The 23,146-nt window shown below is 39.0% G+C and overlaps 1 protein-coding gene across 6 annotated transcripts in view; it reads left to right on the top strand.

Moving 5' to 3' along the window:
- KLHDC10 (kelch domain containing 10) overlaps nt 1-23,146 on the top strand; it is a 56,179-nt gene that overhangs the window by 21,331 nt on the left and 11,702 nt on the right. For 3 of the 6 annotated variants that reach the window (XM_085005454.1, XM_021079115.2, XM_021079113.2), the window contains exons 2-5: nt 1,559-1,645; nt 17,538-17,759; nt 19,920-20,074; nt 21,599-21,747. In XM_085005454.1, coding sequence (XP_084861580.1) covers nt 1,559-1,645; nt 17,538-17,759; nt 19,920-20,074; nt 21,599-21,747 — 613 coding nt within the window. The remainder of the gene's footprint in view (nt 1-1,558; nt 1,646-17,537; nt 17,760-19,919; nt 20,075-21,598; nt 21,748-23,146) is intronic. The other 3 variants (XM_085005456.1, XM_085005455.1, XM_021079114.2) reach the window with 1 other exon arrangement.

Genomic DNA, 23,146 nt, shown 5'->3' with positions numbered 1-23,146 from the left:
GATGGGAACTCCAAGGACAGACTTTTAAACGGAACATTTTAGCTTTTTAAAAAACTCACTGCCTTGTCCATGTTTTCCTTATTTTGTGTTGGACTGGTAAGTCTTCACCTTAGTCTTACAGTGATCTGTAGACCAACATTTGGGAGCTACTGATTTTAAAAGACTTAAAGGATTAACAGATAAACCCTTTTGCAAAGTAAATAATTCTTCCTGTTGCCCACAGTTTGTCTTTTCCATGTTATTAAGTATACATGTGCAGGCAATGCCATTTCACTACACACAATTTGTGTATTTCTTTGTACAAATACTACAGTAAACAAACCAGATCTTGTTGAACATGTAAGTGTATTTCCAGTTGCCAAAACATACGCTTTCTAAGGAATTTGACACAGGTTAAGTGTGGTGTAGTACAAAGAAGGCAGGTGTTAGAATCAGACAGCCCAGGCTTGACTCCTGGTTCTGGCATTAAGTCACTTTAACTTTCCTTTAGCTTCCTTATTTGTAAAACTAAGGTGATAATACCTTCATCAAAGTGTTTTTATAGCCCCTGTTAGAGCAATTGCTTCACTGGAATGTAATTATTTGTTTAAGCATCTGCCTTCCTTACAAGACCATGAGTTTTAGGATGGAGTCCTATCCTTCTTTGGCTACTGAAGCCTAGCCCTTGGGCTCAGGGCATAGCAGGTGCTTGATGAAATGACTGTTGAATCCATAGAGGGTTATTGGAGGATCAAATGAGGTAATATGTATAGAAGCTCTTTGTAAACTTTAAATTCTATACCAATAGTAATTGTTTTAATTGCCTGTATGAACTGTCTTTGGGAGCTATCAAAACTTTGGGAAGAAAGAAAATTATCCCATTTAACAGTTCTATTATGCTTCACATTTTTCTTCTATTGTATAAGGAAATGAGTTTTAATTGGGGTTAATATGCAGTTAATTTACTTCCTGGGGAGGCAGAAGAATTTCTTTTTTTTCCAACCCCAGTGGAAGTGTCAAGGTATTAAATGTTTTTTTTTTGGTTGCTAACATAAAATTTTAATTATAGAAAGATCAGCATATTTCATATTTAAAGAATGGTACCCATTGCTTTATCCTCTTAACTGTATAACTGATAAAAAGAATGCCAAACCTGGAAGAGAACAGGAGCCTATGTTATGCGAAATTAGTTTTAGTCAGAGCTCCCTTTTTTAACATTCACTGACTTTTAAAAATGTCATAGTTTCTAATCTGTTTATAAAGCTCCTGGTGAATTTTTGCCACAAGATGGCATTGGTGATTACTGAATGCATATTCTTTTGAACCAGAATTCCAAAAACTGGTGCACATAATTATTTGTATTCCTTTGAGGATGAGTTGAAAACCTTCATCACTGTTTATATATTAATTTAATTTTGTTTTGACTTACAAAACAGGGTTAAATATACTTTACATCACTTCTTTCTGTATTCAAGTATTGTTTTGTTTCCTGTTTTTCTGTCTTTATAACTACAGTAACTATGTATTATTTGCCATGTGTTGTATGTGTCTGACTTATTGCTGATAATTGTGGTAACAGGTAAGAAGAAAATACGATGGGACCCAGTTAGGAGGCGCTTCATTCAGTCCTGTCCCATCATAAGGATCCCTAACAGGTTTTTGAGAGGTGGGTGATAACTAGCAAGAGATCTGTGCTTAAAATGGGTTAAAGGGAACTTTGAATGAATTTTCTAAACTCAAAACTCTGGTTTTTAAAAATTGTCTTAATCAGCTAAAGTTGGATCAAGGAACGTCTAGGACCTAATTTTAAACCTACGTTTTATATTGACCACTGTTGGAATTGTAATGATACATTTTAGGGAGTCAGAATCACTTAATGTGTATTAGATGGTAGAAATAAATCATCTCACAGATATCAGATTTATTCTACTGTAACCATATTAAAAAGAACTTTGAATAATTTATAAAACATGGGTATGGGAAAGAATTTTCTAAATATAATTTTAAGGAAGAGATAAAAATCAATTTATGTGGCAATAAAATTAAAAACCTCTTATGACAAAAACCATAAATGAAAAGATAAAGAGGGAGTTCCCATTGTGGCTCAGTGGTTAATGAACCTGACTAGTATCCATGAGGACGAGGGTTCAATCCTTGGCCTTGCTCAATGGGTTAAGGATCAGGTGTTGCCGTGAGCTGTGGTGTAGGTCACAGCCTCGCCTTGGATCCTGCATTGCTGTGGCTGTGCTGTATGCTGGCGGCTACAGCTCCTACTTGACTTCTAGCCTGGGAACCTCCATATGCCACAGGTGTGGCCCTAAAATGACAAAAGACAAAACAAACAAACAAAAAAACACGTATAACATATGGTTAATTTCACAAATATATAAAGAGCTCTTATAAATCAGTAGTTTAAAAGCAAATATCCACTAGACAAATAGGTAAAAGAACGTGAATAATCAATTTGTAAAAAGAAAGTTCAGTAAATATGAAAAAATATTTGTTTCCACTATTGTCATAAACAAATTAAAATAATATATCATATTTCCTATTATGTTGGCAAAGACTAAAATAAGAATACTCAGTGCTGGAAAGGGTATTGTAAAGTGTTGCTCATATATTGAAGGAAGTGTAGATTTAACACAGCCTTTCTGGATTTAACTTGGCAGTATGTATCAGAAGCTTTAAAAATGTTTACATCCTTTGACCTAGTAATTCTTACTTTTAGAAATGTTGCATTCTTTCTATTTTTAATTTTTTTTCTAGTAAAAATACTCCTTACTGAAAAAAAATCTCAGAAGAGGGATGAAAACTCTGGTTCACACTATTTTTCTAGATAGAACAAATAGATAAGTACACTTAATTTAGACCTTATTATTTATAAGCCTGTATATCTAATTTTGACTGAAGAAATTATTTACCAAAAAAAAAAAAAAAGAGAGAGAGACTAGGAAAAAAATATACTGCAGTAGCTAGAAATGTTTCTATACCTAGTGCCTAACCTATTTTTAGCAGCTGAGTTCCATAGCGTGACAAAAATAAAATCTAGCCTAAATGGGTCAAAATAAAATACTTAGGGTGCTCTCCTCCCTTTTAGCATAAATAGTTTTGTTGATAGAAACTGAGATAATTTTAGTGCTATGTGACCAAAAAAAAAAAAAAAAAAAAAATCTGCATGTGTGGCCAAGAAGTGGTCTAATTCTATAACATTTTTCTATAACATTTTTTTCTATTTAAAAATTAAAAAGCTAATTTATTGATTTACAGTGAGAAAGCTAACTTTGACTAAATTTAAGTATAATTAAGAAATTGTTTAATTAGGATAGAATTCAATATAATATCAATTTAGTACAAATATAAACATAAAAAACAAAGGAAATAGTGAAATAATTTTATATCTGGGCGGTGGGATTTTATTTTATTTTGTGTGTTCTCTGTTTTTCAATATTTTAAGCATGGAAAAAAGAGACTAGCACAGGTAAGTTTCATACCTCTGGTTGTTTTTGTAAGCCCTCTATTGCCACAAACTGTGGCGGAGGAAGACGGTCTCTGGCAGTGCTGAGAAGAGGGCGATGGGAATAACCTCAGCACTGGCAACATCGAGATCCCCATGGACCGTTTCTAAATCAACTGCCTTCTCTTAGTTCTCATCTTCTTTGACCTGTTTGTAGTGTTTGATCTGTTGACCACCTGCACCTTCTTAAATTTCTCTTCTTTTGGGTTACTTTGCTGTACAATCTGAGATGTTTTCTTCCTGCCTCTTTGATTGTTCATTCTGTTGCCTTCACAAGCTTCTTTCTTCCTACTCACAAAGATGGATATTGCTCCAATGTTCTGTCCTCTCCATTATCTCCTTTGGTTATCTCATCAGATTTCAGACTTAACTAACCTCGTTCGTTCGTTCATTCTTTCAGTATTTCTTGATTGCCTCCTGTGTAACAGGCTTTGTGCTAACTCAGTGATCTAGATAATAGAGGTTCGGAAACAATTATAGAGTAATTTGAGTGTAATTCTTTGTGATAAGTGTCCTGATGAGGAGCGTTCAGAAGAGGTACCTGACTCTGCTTGTGGGGAAGACAGAGGAAGAGCAGGAGCCGTCAGGGTGACTTTTCAGAAGAGATGTACTTTAAGTCCGAGTAGGAGTTAGCAGGGGAGGGTTGGAACATCTCAAACCACAGGGACCAAGTAGCTTGAGTAAAGGCAATTAGACAAAACAGAGCATGGTCTTGCAGAAAACTGTAGGAAGTTTGGCTGAGTGGGAAAGAATGCGGAAAGCAGCAGCTGGAGAAGGCCCAGACCAAGTGGAACACCACCTAAGGGGAGTTTTCGGGATCTGTTTATTTAATTAGTGAAGACCATTTAATCGAAAGACCAGTTACGAGGTTATTACAGTTATCAAGGTGAGAAATCATGGAAGCTGCAAGTAAGGTAGTTACAGTAGGAATAGAGAGTAGGGACTTGATTTAAAATATAAGAAAGTGGAATTAGGTGAGACTTGATGACCAGTTGAAGAGGAGGAGGGAAGAGTCAAGAAAGCATCCAGCTTTCTGTGTGGACCATTTTCTCTTTTCCAGGTGTTATATAGATGGACGGAAGGGGAGACGCAGGGAAAAGATGATGAAGATGACCAATAGAGCATAGCCTTGAACATTCTGTCTAAGAGCTATTTCCAGGGACATCTCCTTGGAAAGCCTGCCTTTTTGTTCTGATGGCACCCTCTGTGTACCTGCCTGTATCGTAGCACCTATCGCACTGAATTATAATCTTTTGTTTACTTGTTTGTGCCTGCCTGCCTGCCTGCCGTAGACTGTAAGCTCTGTAAGGGCAGGGACAGTGGAACAGTACCTTTCATTTCTTTATCTCCAGTTTGTAGCACAGTGCATGTAGTAGGTCTGTCATATGTATTTGAATTGAATTATTTGTAAGGCCACTGTCAGGGAATAGGATGGGACTAAAACGTTAGTACATTCTCAACTTCTCTCTGGTGGTGGTGACAGTAAACTAACGAGCTGCTGTTAGAATATGAAAATGCTGTTTAGTATTTCCTTAGATTAAAACAACAACAACAACAACAACAAAAAACAAAAACCAGTTGGAGTTTTGGAGTTCCCACTGTGGCTCAACAGGCTTGGCAGTGTCTTGGGAGCACTGGGACCCAGGTTCGATCCCCCACCCAGCACAGTGAGTTGAGGGTCCTGCGTTGCCACAGCTGCAACTTGGGTCACAACCAAAGCTCAGCTCTATCTGATCTCTGACTTGGGAACTCTGTATGCCTTGGGGCGGGGGTGCAAGAAAAGAAAAAAAAACCTCATCTATACTTTTGAAATTGCCACTTTCAAGCCTCCTTTCAAGCTCCTTTTGGAACTCCTACATATTACCTCTTTTGATTCTAATTAAACAGTTTCATAAAGCTCATTTTCTGTTGTTAGATTCATTCACTGGATCCTTTCATTAGACCCTACATCTTCTCTAAAAGGTATTTCTACCCATTAAAAGTGTGGTGTGAAAACTGTGTGGATGGACCAGTGATGGACCAATTACACCCACTTACCCGCCTATATTCTCAGATATTATTGAAAATGACAAAACAGACATACAAAAAAGAATGAATCATAATTGTATCAAAAACCATAAAAGGGAGACTTTGAAGCCAGATTTTCTATGTCTGAATCCAGGCTCTGCCATTTAACAACTGTGTGACTTTGGGCAAGTTTCTTATTCTTTTTTTTTTTTTTTTCCACTTCAATTTCCTTATCTGTAAAATTAGAATGATGATAATAGTATCAACCTCCTACCATTGTTGTATCAAGAGAGGTAATATGTGCAAAGCACTCAGAGGAGTTTTTACACTTAGTCAGTGTTGAATTAATGTTAGCTGCTGTCATTCTTGCTATTGTTTTAATACCAGCACATTTGAGGAATTTCAGAGTAATAGAAAGCAGTTGAAATTATAATGATGGAGAACCCAGAATAGAATAAAACGCAACCCCAAATAGGTACTTCTGCTGCATGCTAGAAGTCAGAGAATTTCTTTTTTTGGCAAGTACCTACAGCATGTGTAAGTTCTTGGGCCAGGGATTAAACCCACAACACTCAGTGACCTAAGCCAGAGCAGTGACAGCACTGGATCCTTAATCCATGAGGCCACCAGGGAACTCCCAAGAGTTTCTTAATAGAGCCCCTTTTCTTTTCTTTCTTTCTTTTTTTTTTTTTTCCTTTTTAGGGCCACATCTGTGGCATAAGGACCTTCCCAAGCTAGCGGTCTGATTGGAGTTGTGGCTGCCAACCTCCACCACAGCTGTAGCAACACAAGATCCAAGCCACACCTGCAACCTACACTGAAGCTTGTGGCAATGCTGGATCCTTAATCCACTGGTTAAGGCTAGGTATCAAACCCACATCCTCATGGCTACTAGCGTGTTTCTTAACCTGCTGAGCAGCAGTGGGAACTCGCTAGAAGCCCTTTTCTGAAACTCTAAGGTAGAATTAGTAAGTGTAGGAGTTTTGGAGTTCCCACTGTGGCTCAACAGGATTGGCAGTGTCTAGGGAGCACTGGGACCCAGGTTCGATCCCCCACCCAGCACAGTGAGTTGAGGGTCCTGCGTTGCCACAGCTGCAACTTGGGTCACAACCAAAGCTCAGCTCTATCTGATCTCTGACTTGGGAACTCTGTAGGAGGAAGGAGCATATTGGGGGAAATGGAACATTGGGGCAACTAATTAAGGGACTATCTTCAAAACTGTTGTTTCCCTTACTCCTTCTCTCCCTCCCTGGCAATGAATGGCATTGGTTCCAAGATAAAGCTCTGAGAAAAGCTCTTTAAGCAGAGTAGGGGATCTGTTGGGGGATGGGTTGAGCAGGCAGTGGCAGTGGAGAAAGTGTAGGCCAAAACAGAGCTTTAGGTAATGGAACTCCTCAGTAGATTGGATGAGGAGGGTGGAATGGAGGCAAGAGAAGAAAGTGAGATCCACCAAGGATTGATGTACTTTAAATGATTATACTGCATCAAAATGCAGCCTTCCTTATTTTGGCAAAACTGCTTTTTCTTTCCTTGTAAGGAGAAACCTGTCTGTCAGTGTACCACTTACCTGCAGAGACCTACAACCAAACAGATCTCCTATTTGGAGGTTTGGAAACAAGAGTAATACAACTGTTGAGGAAATCCATATCTGCTAACAATACTAATCAGTGTAGTCCTTCATTTATTAGTATGAATAAGTGATCCAGGCTCAACAGGCATTTGAGGAAAACTAGACTTGAAAGAGGATGACTAAGATGAATAAATGAAACAGCTGACCACGGTGGAAACAAAGATACTGAGGAAGCAGAATGAAAGTTGAGGAAGTTCTGGTCACAGCAGGTTTCCTCAGAGTCAGGAGTGAATTGGGTTAAGATGAAGAATAAAAAGTCAAGTGCCTTGCAGAAAAAAGGAATGATTAAATGATTAGTTCCATATTGAAATTTGATGGCTGAAATAAAGATACAGTTGGAACGTTAAATGATAAACCAATTTTTAGGAAAATAAAATAGAGGAAATTTGTAGACCATAAAACAAGAGGACAAAAGAGAAAGTAGATGAGGAAAGTTCTACTTTGAGGATAGATCTAAATGATCCAATATCCACTTAGTAGAATTACATGAGGAATGAAAATGGGAGGGAAAAAGTAAAGAATATTTCCCCATGCCGAAGAAAGACTGTGAGTTTTCAAGTATAAAGGGTCCACCAAGGAACAAGCTAGAAAAATGTAAGAACAAAAAGCATCTATCTATATATTACATAATTACTTATGAGTCCAGGGATAGAAAAGCAGGCTACATAGAAAAGACTCAGAACTAAGAGTCAGACTGGTGTTGGATTTCTCACCTGCGGCATGGTTTGCTAGAAGATAAGTGTCTTCAGTATTCTGAGGGGAAATTATTTTGAACCCAGAACTCACCCTCACTAATGTTTAAACGGGGGTCAAAGTAAACAAGAACTCTGAAAATTTATGAACACACCCTTTCTGCAAAATTATTTGAAGAGGTATTCCCAGTAAAATGAAAAGTCCAAGAAAGAGGAAAGTTTGGACCCTTCAAGAAGCTATAGTGTGCAAAGATACCAGTAGAACTTAAGAATTGGGTCTGGGAGTTCCTGTTGTGACTCAGTGGTAACAAAGCCAACTAGTATCCATGAGGACGGGGATTCAGTCCCTGGCCTCGCTCAGTGGGTTAAGGATTCGGTGCTGCTGTGAGCTGTGGGGTAGGCCAGCAGCTACAGCTCTGATTAGACCCCTATCCTGGGAACTTCCATATGCCGAGGGTACGGCCCTAAAAAAGAAAAGTGGCCTCTAAGTACATGGACTGTGAAGCCTCATATATTTATTAAGAAAAGATTTCTGGAATTCCCGTCGTGGCGCAGTGGTTAACGAATCCGACTAGGAACCATGAGGTTGCGGGTTCGGTCCCTGCCCTTGCTCAGTGGGTTAACGATCCGGCGTTGCCGTGAGCTGTGGTGTAGGTTGCAGACGCGGCTCGGATCCCGAGTTGCTGTGGCTCTGGCGTAGGCTGGTGGCTACAGCTCCGATTCAACCCCTAGCCTGGGAACCTCCATGTGCCGCGGGAGCGGCCCAAGAAATAGCAACAACAACAACAACAAAAGACAAAAAGACAAAAAAAAAAAAAAAAAGAAAAGATTTCTAAATGTATAGAAGGATAAATATAAACATGGTATATATGTGTGTGTGTATAAAACATTCTGTAACATCTCAGATGACAGATTATGGAGATAGGAAAAAAGTAAAATGTGCTTAAGATCTTACAGTTTTTTGTTGTAGAGTTTATAGTATATGCTTATTAAAAATCAAATAATATTAGGAGTTCTCTTGTGGTTAACGATCCATCATTGTCTCTGTAGTGACTTGGTTTGCTGCTGTGGCACAGGTTCAGTCCCTGGTCCAGGAGCTTCCATGTGCCATGGGCATGGCCATGGCCAAAAAATAATTCAAATAATATAGAATTATATAGTGGAAAATGAATGTCCTTATTTCAAACATATGTAATGAATTTGTACAAATCAATAAAACATCTCAATAGGAGAATGAGCAGGCCCTTCCCCAAAGGAACAGTCCATTTGACCAATAAACGTGAAAAGGTGCTCAGCTTCATTCATAGGTGAGAAATGCATGAAACCACAATGTTGGAGTTGCCATTGTGGCTCAGTAGGTAACAAACCCGACTAGTACCCACGAGGACGCAGGTTCAGTCCCTGGCCTTGCTCAGTGGGTCAAGGATCCGGCATTGCCATGAGCTGTGGTGTAGGTCACAGACATAGTTCAGATCTAGTGTTGCTGTGGCTCTGGCATAGGCTACAGCTCTGATTTGACCCCTAGCCTGGGAACTTCCATATGCCATGGGTGTGGCCCTAAAAAAGACAAGAAAAAAAAAAAAAAAGAAAAGAAAAGAAAAGAAACCACAAGTCTACAAACCCAAAGGAATCACTAAGTTAAAAAGACTTGTATGGAGTTCCCACTGTGGCACAATGGGTTAATGATCCAGCTTGTCTCTGTGGAAGTGCCAGTTCACTCCCCAGCCTGGCACAATGGGTTAAGGATCTGGCATTGCTGCAGCTGTGGTTGTAGGTTGCAGCTGTAGCTTAGATTCAATCCTTGACCCGGGACCTTCCATATGCCACGGGGGCTGCTGAAAAAGAAAAGAAAAAAGACATGATACTAATGCTAAATATTTTGTAAACAGTTTGACCCTATCTAGTAATGATAAAGATTTCCATATATTATGACTCAGAAATTCCATTTCTACTTTTATAGCCAACAAATATGGGCCCCTATGCATCTGAAAACATGGTCAGAAATGCTTATAGCAGCATTAAGAGCCACTAAACAACCCAAATGTCCATCCACACAACATGGACTGGATGAATTTTGTGGTATATATTCGTACAAAGAAAATACTATTTGGCAATGGAATGAACAGACCACCTCTAACCCCAACATTACGGATAAATTTCAGAAACATAATGGTGAATGATCCCAGAAAGAAAACATAATATATCATTCTATACAAATACTCTTCAAAACTAGACCAAAATAAACAATGTTGTTTAGGAATGTGTACTTACTTAGGTATAATAAAGCTATTAAAGGAAGCCAGGTTTTATGATTGCCATAAAAATCAGGAAATAGGTTTCCTCTAGAAGTGAAGGAGGGAGGGGGTTGTGATCAAGAGGGGCAGGTAATGGGGCATAAGTGTGCTGCTAATATTCCACTTTTGATAATTTGTTAAACTATACATTTATAGTTATATATGAGCCTATAAATGTGTTGTATTTCAGGAGTTACTGTTGTGGCACAGTGGTTAACGAATCTGACTAGGATCCATGAGGTTATGGGTTCGATCCCTGGCCTTGCTCAGTGGGTTAAGGATCCAGCATTGCGGTGAGCTGTGGTGTAGGTCAAAGACCCAACTTGGATCCTGAGTTGCTGTGGCTGCAGTGTAGACCGGCAGCTGTAACTCCAATTCAACCCCTGGCCTAGGAACCTCCATATGCCATGGGTGCGGCCCTAAAAAAAAGCAAAGTCCTGTTCGCATTTTCACTCCTCACCTACCTTATTCTCCTTTCCAGAAGTAAACACTGTTAATATAATAGCCAAATTTCTTTCCAGACTGGTTTACTCTTAATATTGTTAGTGAAATAAAAATTTATGGGTTTTAAATTTATGGGCAGCTCCCGTGGCATATGGAGGTTCCCAGACTAGGGGTAATAGTAGATCTTCCTAGAAAAAAAAGAAAGGGAAAAAAAGAAAGTTTGATCATTTCAGTAAAATTAGAAAAGTGTGAGTAGTATAAAGGTCTGCCTACTGGTCCTGGATGGGAACCAGCTGGCCCAGTCTTCCCTGGCTTTCCTGTCCAGGCTTCCTGGTGTACAATAGGAGACCTGTCTTCTCTGGTAGAGGTAATGGTGGGCTTTATATTTGGAAAGAAGTGATCAGTTAAGCGGAAATGTTATGCTACCTTATTTATTTATTTATTTATTTATTTTTGTCTTTTTGTCTTTTTGCCATTTCTTGGGCAGCTCCCATGGCATGTGGAGGTTCCCAGGCTAAGGGTCCAATCGGAGCTGTAGCCACCGGACTACACCAGAGCCACAGCAACGCGGGATCCGAGCTGCGTCTGCAACCTACACCATAGCTCACGGCAACGCTGGATCCTTAACCCACTGAGCAAGGGCAGGGATCGAACCCGCAGCCTCATGGTTCCTAGTTGGATTCGTTAACCATTGAACCATGATGGGAGCTCCTGATTGTGTGCATTCTTAAAGAGCAGTGGATTTTGTATCCAAGGTGATTAGACCTGGATATTGGGATTTTCCTAGTTTTACTCTAAAACAGGTCAATTTAGTATATAATCAAGATTGCATTTCAGCTCAGTGCAGAAGGGATGGTTTTCATAAGTGGTTTAGGGACAATGGCCTGTCTGAGGTGAAGTATTAGAGCCCACCCTCATGCAGTACACAAAAATACATTCTGATTGTATTCATGTTCTGAATATAAAAATCAAAACTATAAAATCACTAGAAATAACTAAGTATGGTAATCTTGTAATGTGCAGAGGTAGACGAGATATAAAGCAAATGAATACTTTTTCGTTGTTACAAAAGAGCCTTAAAAGATTGAGAGATTCAATTACACAAAAACTTGTTAAAAGATACTATAAACAAAATTAAAAGACAGTAGCAGGCTGGAAGAAAGAAATACAATAAATCAATAATTTCTAGGAGTTCCCGTCATGGCACAGCTGAAACAAATCCAACTAGGAACCATGACGTTGAGGGTTCAAACCCTGGCCTCGATCAGTCAGTTAAGGATCCAGTGTTGCTGTGAGCAGTGGTGTAGGTTGCAGACTCGGCTCAGATCTGGCATTGCTGTGGCCATGGTGTTAGGCTGGCAGCTGTAGCTCTGATTAGATCCCTAGCCTGGGAACCTCCATATGCTGTGGGCGTGGCCCTCAAAAAGACAAACAAATAAATAAATAAATAAATACTATAACTCTGTGAGAAGACAACACAGTGGATAGAAAAGTGGGTAAGGGATGTGATCAGGCAGTTCCCCAAAGAAAAAATACAAGTGGTCCAATAAAGAACTAGTAAAAATCAGGAAAATGAAAATTAACCTTATACCCATCAGATTGGCACGAATTGAAAAGGTTGAAGAGGGCATGAAGAAATAGACACTTTCAGGGAGTTCCCTGGTGGTCTAATAGTTAGGACTTTGTGCTTTCACTGTTGCGGCCCAGGTTCAATCCCTGGTCTGGGAACTGATATCCTACATCACAGTGTTGCACATCATGGCCAAAAAAAAGCCCCTCTATACACTATTGTTGAGGGTATACATTTTTGGAGAGCAGTATGGCTCCATAACCATATTGCATTTATGACAGTTTTAAGTGTATATTCCTTTGACTCAAGATATTCTGTTTCTAGAAGTACTTAGACATTTGCATATGAATCTCTGTAAGGGAAGCTTTGCACAGAATTATTTATAATGTTGAAAACACGGTGCAGCCTAATCATTTGTCACCTAATCTCAGACAGCTAGCTTCTTTCTTCGTTTGGGCTAGAAACTAAAGCCTGTGTCTCTGGTTACTGTAAGCTCTGGCGTAGTCCCTGGGGTGTAGAGCAAGTATTTGTAACATGATGAGCATATTGAAGCAGAGATGGCTTCATCACCACAGGTACACACTCCCTCAGCTGATGTTGCCTTCTGAGTATTAAGAGTTCACCTGTGGGAGTTCCCATCGTGGTTCAGTGGAAGCAAATCTGACCAGCATCCATGAGGATGCGGGTTCAGTCCCTAGTCTTACTCAGTGGGTTAAGCATCTGGTGTTGCCATAAGCTGTGGTCTAGGTGGAAGACTTGCTTGAATCCCGCGTTGCTATGGCTGTGGCATAAGCCAGTAGCTAAGGCTCCGATTGGACCCTAGCCTAGGAGCCTCCATATGCCGTGGGTGCAGCCCTAAAAAGACCAAAAAAAAAAAAATTCACCTGTGCATACAGGTTCAGTTTTACATTTGACTAACGCATTTTCCAAGTGGAGTTCCTCTGGGTAATTAAATGACCTAATTCTCTGGGTTATTTTATTAGTAGCAAGTAATTTTTTGGAAAGTGAAGTTTGCACATGGAGAACTGGGGGCAAGATTCAGAGAACTACTGTAAGATCATTTTGGTCAAGGTTGAGGAGCCTCTGCTGTTATATTCGAGATAATAAGAAATAATGTCTTGTCTCCACATGTTACCCCTGATAAATTCTGATGACTTATTAAAATAAAATTTGGCTTTCTAATATGTTAGTCACTCTTGGGCCATAAATATGTACAAAGAAATCTGACTAAAGAGAAAGAAGAGTTACGCAGCTGTAAGACTTCTTGACAAGATGTTTAGTATTTATCAAACATCAACCAGATGCTCTTTACCCAGAAGTTTAATTTGCATAGGTAATTATTTACAGAAGCCAACAATTGAACCAGACCAGTGCTGTTTGATAGAAATATCATGTGAGGAGTTCCCGTTGTGGCACAGTGGTTAACGAATCCGACTAGGAACCATGAGGTTGCGGGTTCGGTCCCTGCCCTTGCTTAGTGGGTTAAGGATTCGGCATTGCCGTGAGCTGTGGTGTAGGTTGCAGACTCGGCTCGGATCCCGCATTGCTGTGGCTCTGGTGTAGGCCGGTGGCTACAGCTCCGATTGGACCCTTAGCCTGGGAACCTCCATATGCCATGGGAGCTGCCCAAGAAATAGCAAAAAGACAAAAAAAAAAAAAAAGAAAGAAAGAAAAAGAAAAGAAATATCATGTGAGCCACAAAATTTAAAATTTTTTTTCTTTTCTTTTTTTTTGTCTTTTGTCTTTTGTCTTTTTAGGGCCACATCCGCAGCATATGGAGGTTCCCAGGCTAGGGGTCTAATTTGAGCTGTTGCTACCCGCCTGCACCAGAGCCACAGCAACACCAGATCCCAGCCGCGCCTGTGACCTACACCACAGCTCACGGCAATGCCGGATCCTTAACCCACTGAGTGAGGCCAGGGATCGAACTTGAAACCTCAGGGTTCCTAGTCACATTTGTGTCTGCTGTGCCATGATGGGAACTCCAAAATTTAAAATTTTCTAGTAGCTCATGGGAAAAGTAAAGGACAGGTGAAATTAATATTTTAATATTTTAGTTTAACCCAGGAGATAAAAAAAAACCAATTTCAATGTATATCAGATATAAAAATTAGTAATTTTACATTCATTTTTGGATACTACCTTTGAAATCCAGGGGATATTTTACATTTAAAGCATATCTTGGTTTGGATCAGCCTCATTTCAGGTGCTTAATAATTGTGTGTGGCTAGTGACTACTGTGTTGGACAGTGACTAGACTATAAGCTCCAGCAGACAGAAACAGTATTGTATCCTTAGCATTGTATCCCCAGCACCTAGCACAGTACCTGGTCTGTAGCAGACATCCAGTAATATTTTTGGCTTAATGAATGACTGAATGAGTGGATAAATAACTGTCTTTTCATTGACGCAACCTTTAATCCATGCGAGTTATATTTATCTCAAAAATAATTGCCAATAAACTTATAATGGAATGCCTTCTCTCCTGTACAGCCATTTAGAGAAAAATTACAGAATATACTGTATGTCTTTTCATATTGCCCAAAAGCAGTTTTAAAAATTGTCTGTTGGCTCCAGGTAATAAAGCAAATGACATTATAGAGATTACTAGTGTTCCTGTCTGTTGACCATAACACCTCTATTTTAATGTTTTTTTCTTTAAATTTGTCTTGCTAATTTTTAGAACCACTTATGATTTGAGAAGACCATTGCGTAATCCAACCCTGTCCCCAAAATTGTATCTCTTAAGCACAATATCAAAGTCCACTGAGAGCTGTACACTGTTTTGATTGTCTCTGTTTGTCACTGTTTACTTTGACCTGAAGTTAAAATCAGTGAAACTTCTAGTATCTGTTATGTATGTCCAACTGTTATAGGTGTTGTGGGTGATACAGGGTAATTGCAATACATCATATTAGTCCTTAAGAAACTTACAATTATTTGGAGAAGAAAAACGTTAATGAAATGAGTAGAGAAAAATTAAACTTGTAAATTTTGTTCAGTGTTTTCTGTGTGCCTTAGGCTTGGTGATAGGTGAATACAGTAGTTCCCATTGGGGCTCAGTGGGTTCAAGACCCAGCGTTGTCTCTGTGAGGATGCAGGCTCAATCCTGCATCCTCATTCAGTGGGTTAAGGATCTAGCATTTCCATGAGTTGTGGCTTAGGTTACAGATTCGATTTGGATATGGTATTGCTGTGGCTGTGGTGTAGGCCTCAGCTGCAGCTCCGATTTGACTCCTACCTAAGCCATGGCACAGGTATAGCCATAAAAGGAAGAAAAAAAAGACAGAAAGGTGAATACAAATATATTCCTTTTCCTTCAGATAGCTTATAGCTTCCTGGGAAGATAAATATATTAACCAATAATCACATTTTAACATAATAGCAAGTATAAATCTGTGAGGCACAGGAATGATATTCCTTCAAACAGATAAGGAAGCTGAGCCTCCGTGAGGGTCAGTGACTTGCTCAAGGTTGCAGTTAGGAAGAACCTGAGGAGTTAACTGGCCTAACGCTTAAGGATCCGGCATTGTCTCTGCTGTGGCCCAGGTTTAATCGTTGGCCTGGGAACTTCCACATGCTGCAGGCACAGCCAAAAAAATAAAAATAAAAAGGAGTTCCTGCTGTAATGCAGCAGGTTATGGATCCAGCATTCTCTGCAGTAGCAAAGGCTTGATCCCCGGCCCAGCACAGTTGCTAGAGCTGTGGCGTAGGTCGCAACTGCGGCTAAGATCCCTGGCCCGGGAACTTCCATATGCCAAGTGTGGCAAAAAAAAAAAAAAAAAAGAACCTGGATTCAAATCTTGATATTTGTAGAAGTTACTGCTCTGTCTTCCATACCACATTTTCTGTGTTTCTAGATTTTTAGGAAGAGAAATTGAGTGCCTCACTTGAGGTAAATCACATCTATTGAGTAAATTTTCTGATTATAGTTTGCCTAATATTTTATTAATTATTTACATAGTTATAGTATAATAGCCTTTTTAATTGAACATCTGTATTTGAGTGGTGGAGTACTGAACTGTAAGGGCTGAAGAATTTTATTGACAAGAAAGAGCTGTGTAGGCCAGACTCAGAGGCATTTCCAACTAGCCACTGAAGGCTAGCTAGGTAGCCCAGGCCAAGGGCTGAGGGAAGGACTCAGCTTTCCTAGCAGAGAGAGAGACTTCAGCAGGCAGGAGTGTGAGAGATCAGAAAAGGCTCTGCCTTGCTGTTTGAGGACTTTGAGCTGGAGCAGTAAGGAGCAGTAAGGAGAATCAGAGACTCTCAGGACTGACAGGTTGGACATGAGTGATTCAACGATTCACAGTTCTTCATGTGATTTTTAGTTTTTCCATATCTGTGCATTCTCTTTTCAGTTCCTAGTACCCTAGGAAGTGGCATTTTGAGTTAAAAAATGAATATGTGAGGGCTCTGTTAGGCTGGTAGTAAATGTTTACATAACAGATGTATATTAGGTATCCAGCATTGTCATAAAGATTGTTATACTAGGATCGATTCCTAATATATGAAAGTAGATAAGTCTTTAGGATAACAGACAATCATAGTGGTTCATTCCATCCAGTGTGCTATTAAGCATCTTCGATTCTAAAGCTGTGTAAGGATTTGTGTAGACTGGTATGAAAATTGTAAGGGTAATAGAAATAATATAAACTTTGGGGTTTTTTACTCTTAATTAATATTGAAGTAATTTTAAGTGAAGTAGTGCACATGATTTAAATTTCAGAAGGCTTTCAAATATAAATTGTAGACATAGCTTTTTTTAGTAAAACTCTGAATAGGATGAAAAATGTTCTTTGAGATAAAATATAGGGATTTCTTTTTTAACTACTATAATGTCTGGAGTGGTATTTAATTTCTAAGCTTTGCTATAACTCTGAAAGCCAGTTTTATTTTTAAGTTTATAATTATATATTGTGGAAAAATCATAGATTTTGTGTGTATGTATTTTTATTTATACATGACTCATCCACATTTGTGATTATATTTATGTAGTTCTCTAATATTTTCAGTTTACTTTAGTTGACCTGTATTTTTTTTCTCCTCTAAGAAAATAGAAATTTTGTCCTCTTAGGTTTTGGATTATTAACCCCTCCTCCTTCTTTTCTTGAAAATTCCAAGTTATCAGCTATTTTCTTGAGTTTATGATTCTATTTTGCCTCCCTTGGGAAAAATCTTTTTATAGTTATCAAAATCTGAAAATAGACATATGAAATAGAAATGGAGACTAGCTCCTTAAAATTCTAAGTAGTGTGTGAATGTATAAAATAATCTAAGTAAATAAAAAGTACATCCACGTTATAAATTTGCCCCGATCCCTTTTAAAGATAAAATGTTTGTTGCCAGATTTTGTTTGTGCTTTTAGTCTGCTGTGCCATCTGTGGAAAACGGTCCTCTTCTCTCCTAGGCCACAGACCTCCACCAGCACGAAGTGGACATCGTTGTGTGGCAGATAATACCAATCTGTATGTGTTTGGAGGTTATAACCCAGATTATGATGAATCAGGAGGGCCAGATAATGAAGACTATCCTCTCTTCAGGGAGCTTTGGAGGTATCATTTTGCTACAGGAGTATGGCATCAGATGGGCACAGACGGCTACATGCCCCGAGAATTGGCATCCATGTCACGTGAGTGCAAGCAGCTCTGAACTTTTGACTTTATGAAATGTCTCAGAAGTCTGGTTCAGTGCCACATGTTCCTTGTTAATAATTTTTAGTAATACTATAATATGATTAAGCCCTATTAATGTAAGACTCTTTACTATGATAAAAGTATAGACTCACTTGTGAGCTGGATAGTCCTGAGTTTGAATTTAGCCATATGCCGTTTACTTGCCAGATGATTTTTAGCTTCTAATTCCTTACCTATAAAATGGGATTAGTGGAGTTCCCGTCGTGGCGCAGTGGTTAACAAATCCGACTAGGAACCATGAGGTTGCGGGTTTGGTCCCAGCCCTTGCTCAGTGGGTTAAGGATCCAGTGTTGCTGTGAGCTGTGGTGTAGGTTGCAGACTTGGCTTGGATCCCACGTTGCTGAGGCTCTGGTGTAGGCTGGCAGCTACAGCTCCGATTGGACCCCTAGCCTGGAAACCTCCATCTGCCACGGAAGCGGCCCAAGAAATAGCAAAAAGACAAAACAAACAAACAAACAAACAAAAAAATGGGATTAGTAATACCTCAGAAAGCTCAACATAAAGTATCATATGTATTGCTAGACAAATATATATGCAAAATATCAGAGATCAACAGATGTGGTTTTAATGATGATAATAGCTGTTGAGGAAAGTGCTTCACACATAATAATCTGTTTACTCTTCACAACATCCCCATAATCTGGTACTGGAATTATTGCCTTGTGCAAATTAGGAAACTGAGACATTAGAGGAGCCCTAAGGGGCAGTGGCTGTGAGTATAGGCTCTGGAGCCAGACTGCCTGCTATTGAATCCTAGCTTACAAGGTTCTTTTGAGGAAACCTTCAACAAGTTATTTAAACCACTCATCATTTGTTTTCTTTTCTTTTTTTTTCTCTTTTCTTTATTACTCAAATGAATTTATCACATCTGTAGTTGTATAATGATCATAACAATCTGATTTCACACCACTCACCATTTCTGTTTCATCTCTATAAAAATGGAGATGATAATAATAGTTCCTACCTCATAGGGTTGCTGGAAAGATTAATTTAGAGGACTAAATAACTTTCCTGAGGTCACATGAGAATTTAAACCCCAGCTCTTAGGAGTTCCTGTCATAGCTGAGCAGGTCAAGAACCTGACTAGTATCCATGAGGAGGCGTGTTCGATCCTTGGCCTCGCTCAGTGGGTTAAGGATCCAGTGTTAGCACAAGCCTCAGCATTGGTCAAAGATGTGTCTTGGATCCCCCCGCGCTGCTGTAGCTGTGGCCCTAAAAAGAAAACAAAAAACAAAAAACTCAGCTCTCACTGGCTCCAGAACTTGTGCTATTGACTCTTATACTATATCTATTGAAGAATTGGTATAAAATGTCATGAAATAATACAGTAGTAGTATTTTCAAAGTATTTGCCAATCAGAGAGAGACGGAAAGGATATGCACATGTGTGTGATGATAGGAATAGAGTTAGCAGCAGGATATTGGTGTATTTTTTATCTGGTAGGGGATTAAGATAAAAGTAACCTGAGTTCCCACTGTGGCACAGTGGATTAAGAACCCAACTACAGCAGTGTGGGTCACTACAGAAGGTATGTGTTCAATCCCCAGCCCAGCATTGGCCTAGGTCACAGCTACAGCTCGAATTCAATCCCTGTCCCAGGGGACTTCATATGCTGTGGATGTGACCATTAAAAAAAAAAAAAAAAAGATGAAAGAAACCGTAATTTAAAATGTAGAGATCATTCCCCCTGCAAAACCAGAATGATCCTTATGATTCTTTTACCCCTTCATCCTGAGTCCCACTGGGTCTTTGCTAAGGCAAAGATGATACTTCATTTTACTCTGCTTTGCCAAGTACTTGAACTGTGTTATGCGGCAGTGGTGAAGTGTAGTTCATATCAGTTGGTATTGTATCTACAGTTTCATGAATTCCACAAATATGCATTGACATGTCACAGTTCAAACAGTGAGATCTATGATAAAGTGTGAATTAGACTTTTTTCCTATAAAACTTTATAGTAGTTATATGTCAGTGGTTTGAGCTATCTTCTGAAAGCACTAAAGCAGACATTTTGAGTTTCTCATATTCTGGGTTAAGGTGGGAACACTTTGCAGGTAGCCAGGCCGTAAATGGAATTTATGCTTCTCCTTCCCCAGTTGTGCTGCATGGAAACAACCTGTTGGTCTTTGGAGGTACGGGCATCCCATTTGGTGAGAGCAACGGCAATGATGTCCATGTCTGTAATGTGAAGTATAAGAGATGGGCTTTGCTCAGCTGTCGGGGGAAGAAACCCAGTCGTATATATGGACAGGTACCAGTCTGCGGCCAGTCATGGTGGATGTGTTTTTTCTAATGAGAATAAATCCGTTATGCTACTATGTGATTTTTCAGTTCTGTAGTTTATAAATCTGGTTGTTTGCCTTCTCCTTTCCTTTCTTTCCTTTCTTCTTTGTTTCTAATTCAACTTAGGATCAATGATCTAGACCTTGGTGAACGTTTCTTTAAATGTCAAGACCCCACCCACTCCCAGTGAGAGATTGGGCTGCATATGGTCCAGGTTCTGTCATCTTTAGAGTGATATGATGCTTTGAAGTGCTTTCTAACCTAAGTAGTAGAATAGATGATCCATGTACTTGTTTAAGAGACTTTTACATGGATCTGAGCTAAAAGCAGTTAGGTTCTGTTGCTTCAAACCTTAGGTTTGAAAAGTTATATCAAAGAGGTAGGAAGCAACTCATCATACATCACAGACCCTTTGACAGTAATGGGCTAAGCTTTAAACAACCAAGCTTTGGCTTCTTTTTCAACGGGCTGGCATTGGTACTCATAAAAGCTTCTGAACTATGTGTAGAGGCAATACTGGATGACTCTATTCCACCACAGGAGGCATTTAAACTCTAAGAAATGACCATAACAGTAGCCAAACTTACATTGAGAAGAGTCTGGTAGAAAATGTCAAGTTTCGGAGTTCCCGTCATGGCGCAGTGGTTAACAAATCCGACTAGGAACCATGAGGTTGCAGGTTCCATCCCTGGCCTTGCTCAGTGGGTTAAGGATCCGGTGTTGCCGTGAGCTGTGGTGTAGGTTGCAGACGCGGCTCGGATCCTGCGTTGCTGTGGCTCTGGCATAGGCCGGTGGCTATAGCTCCGATTGGACCCCTAGCCTGGGAACCTCCATATGCCGAGGGAGTGGCCCAAGAAATAGCAAAAAGACGAAAAAAAAAAAAAAAAAAGAAGAAAATGTCAAGTTTTGAGGACTGCCAACTCTAGACTTCTTGCTGAAGAGGTTCTGGTGTCTCTTTTTCGTATACACTCCTTCTTAATAGCATTTTTCTTCAGACTACTTAAAAACAGAAGCAGGGAGTTCCCTCATAGCTCAGTGGGTTAAGGATCCAGCCATGTCACTACTGTGGCTCTGGTTATAGCTGTGGTGAGGGTTCAATCCCTAGCCTGGGAACTTCTGTATGTCACAGGTGCAGCCAAAAAAAAAAAAAAAAAAAAAAAAAAAAGAGAGAGAGAGAAGCAGGTTTCAGTGGAAGTGAATGTGTCCTTGATCTATAAATTTTTTTATTTTCTCAGATCCCTGAAGATCATCTGATGCCCTTTGTCTATCTAGATCCCTAAGTTCTTTCTTGCTTTCCAGTTGAACAAAGTTTACTTTTCTAAAAATGATCTCTGTGTTCTCTAAAATCTTTTGTCCTTTAATGGTTTGATTTTTAGAGGGTTAAGAAGTACAAGAAAATTTCATAAAACCTGGTTCTGGGGTATCTAAAAAGTTTACATTCTTTGATCGAGTGTTAATGAGGCAGTCTTGTTCACACTTCCTCCTTACCCAGGCCATGGCTATCATCAATGGCTCCCTTTATGTCTTTGGAGGGACAACTGGCTATATTTACAGCACAGACCTGCACAAATTAGATCTCAATACCAGAGAGTGGACACAGCTGAAACCAAACAACCTATCCTGTGATCTACCAGAAGAGAGGTGAGATTCTAGGATTAAAGCATACTTATTCCTTCTTGCTAAAATTTTACTCTTTTAAAAATATTGGAGTATGGTGTAAAGAGGACCCTTTGGCCTGGTTAAAATAGCTAACCGGCTGTTAGATCCCTTAAGTTCAGTATTAAAGAAGGGTCTTCTGGTGAGTGAATGATACTTTCCCTCTGAACTATAGAATTTTTAAAATATTCTTTCTCTTACACTTCAGTGTTCCTGAATTAGGAAAATGGTAACCCTTTAAAAAAGAAACTAATGGTAACAATTGTAACTAAATTTCATGTTATAAGCAAAACAATGACTTTCTGGTTACTTTTTGATTTCTCTTCTTAACTTACATATTAGGATTCTTTGGCTCCTTTGCTTACCACTGTATCCCCAGTACAGGACACAGTGTCTTGTCTATAGTGGTACTCAGTGAATGTTAACTGGATGGATGGATGGATGGATGGATGGATGGATGGATGATAGAGTGGAAGAGAGAGAAAGGTCATTTGTTTTAAGTGCTCTGTTAAACACTCAAACATCACATGATTCCCTTAAGTTGCCTTCTAGTAGCAGTCCTAGATGTTTCACTTTTTGTTCCTAATAGCAATTGCCTCTTCTTAGAATTAAACTCACTGGAAGACTTAAAGAGTTTTTTTTTTTTTTTTCACTCTAATTCAAAAGCAAAGATAGTAAACAATTTCTTATTTACTCTGTTTAGACTAATATCTCTTTGTTGTCTTTAAAAAATGACATATGGGTGCCAAGAAAGTCTTAACCTCTATTGTAGTATGTTAGTGGGCTGATTTTGCCGAACTGCTATGAGAGGACTTGGGAGATGGCTTGTTATGGGGAATAATTTTGATGTAATTTACTTTATCAGCACCAGGGCCTTCAGGGAAAGAAGGAAATAGATTAAGTTTTCAAAGCATTTTTCACATGGTTGCCTTTTTTGAATCATTTTGTAGACATATTATAAATTATTTCAGCTTTTAGCTAGACTGCTTGGATGAAAGCTCTGGTAGGTGTTTCATATTCACAGTTTTATTGTATCATAATTTTTCTGATATCTTTATATCTGTTAAATAAGTGTCGTAATTTGAAAGCCCATAGTCTAAGGTTTCTAATTAAATGTAGGCAGATCACTTTGTAAAACTCCATAATAATTTCCCCTCTTATACAGAGTTATCAGAAAAAAAACGATTAAAAATCTAGAAAATACAATAAGCAAAACGAAGGGAAAAAAAGCAAAATCTAAACTCAGGAATAATCAGGGTTGATTATAATCTGTCTGCTCTTATAGAACTGTTTTTTTTTTTTTTTAGTTAATGACACAAAAAGAAGTTCTCAGTATATTAAACATCCTCTGTGCCTACATCTTATTGGTTGCATTTAATCTGTT

Source organism: Sus scrofa, chromosome 18 (assembly GCF_054392235.1).
Source record: "Sus scrofa isolate SSC_HxYL_T2T_F1_AM1 chromosome 18, Sscrofa_HxYL_maternal_Yorkshire_Landrace_v2.0, whole genome shotgun sequence".
In the NCBI taxonomy this organism is placed as follows: Eukaryota; Metazoa; Chordata; class Mammalia; order Artiodactyla; family Suidae; genus Sus; species Sus scrofa.
Note: the sequence above shows the minus strand (reverse complement) of the source record. Positions and strands in the feature narration are given on the sequence as shown.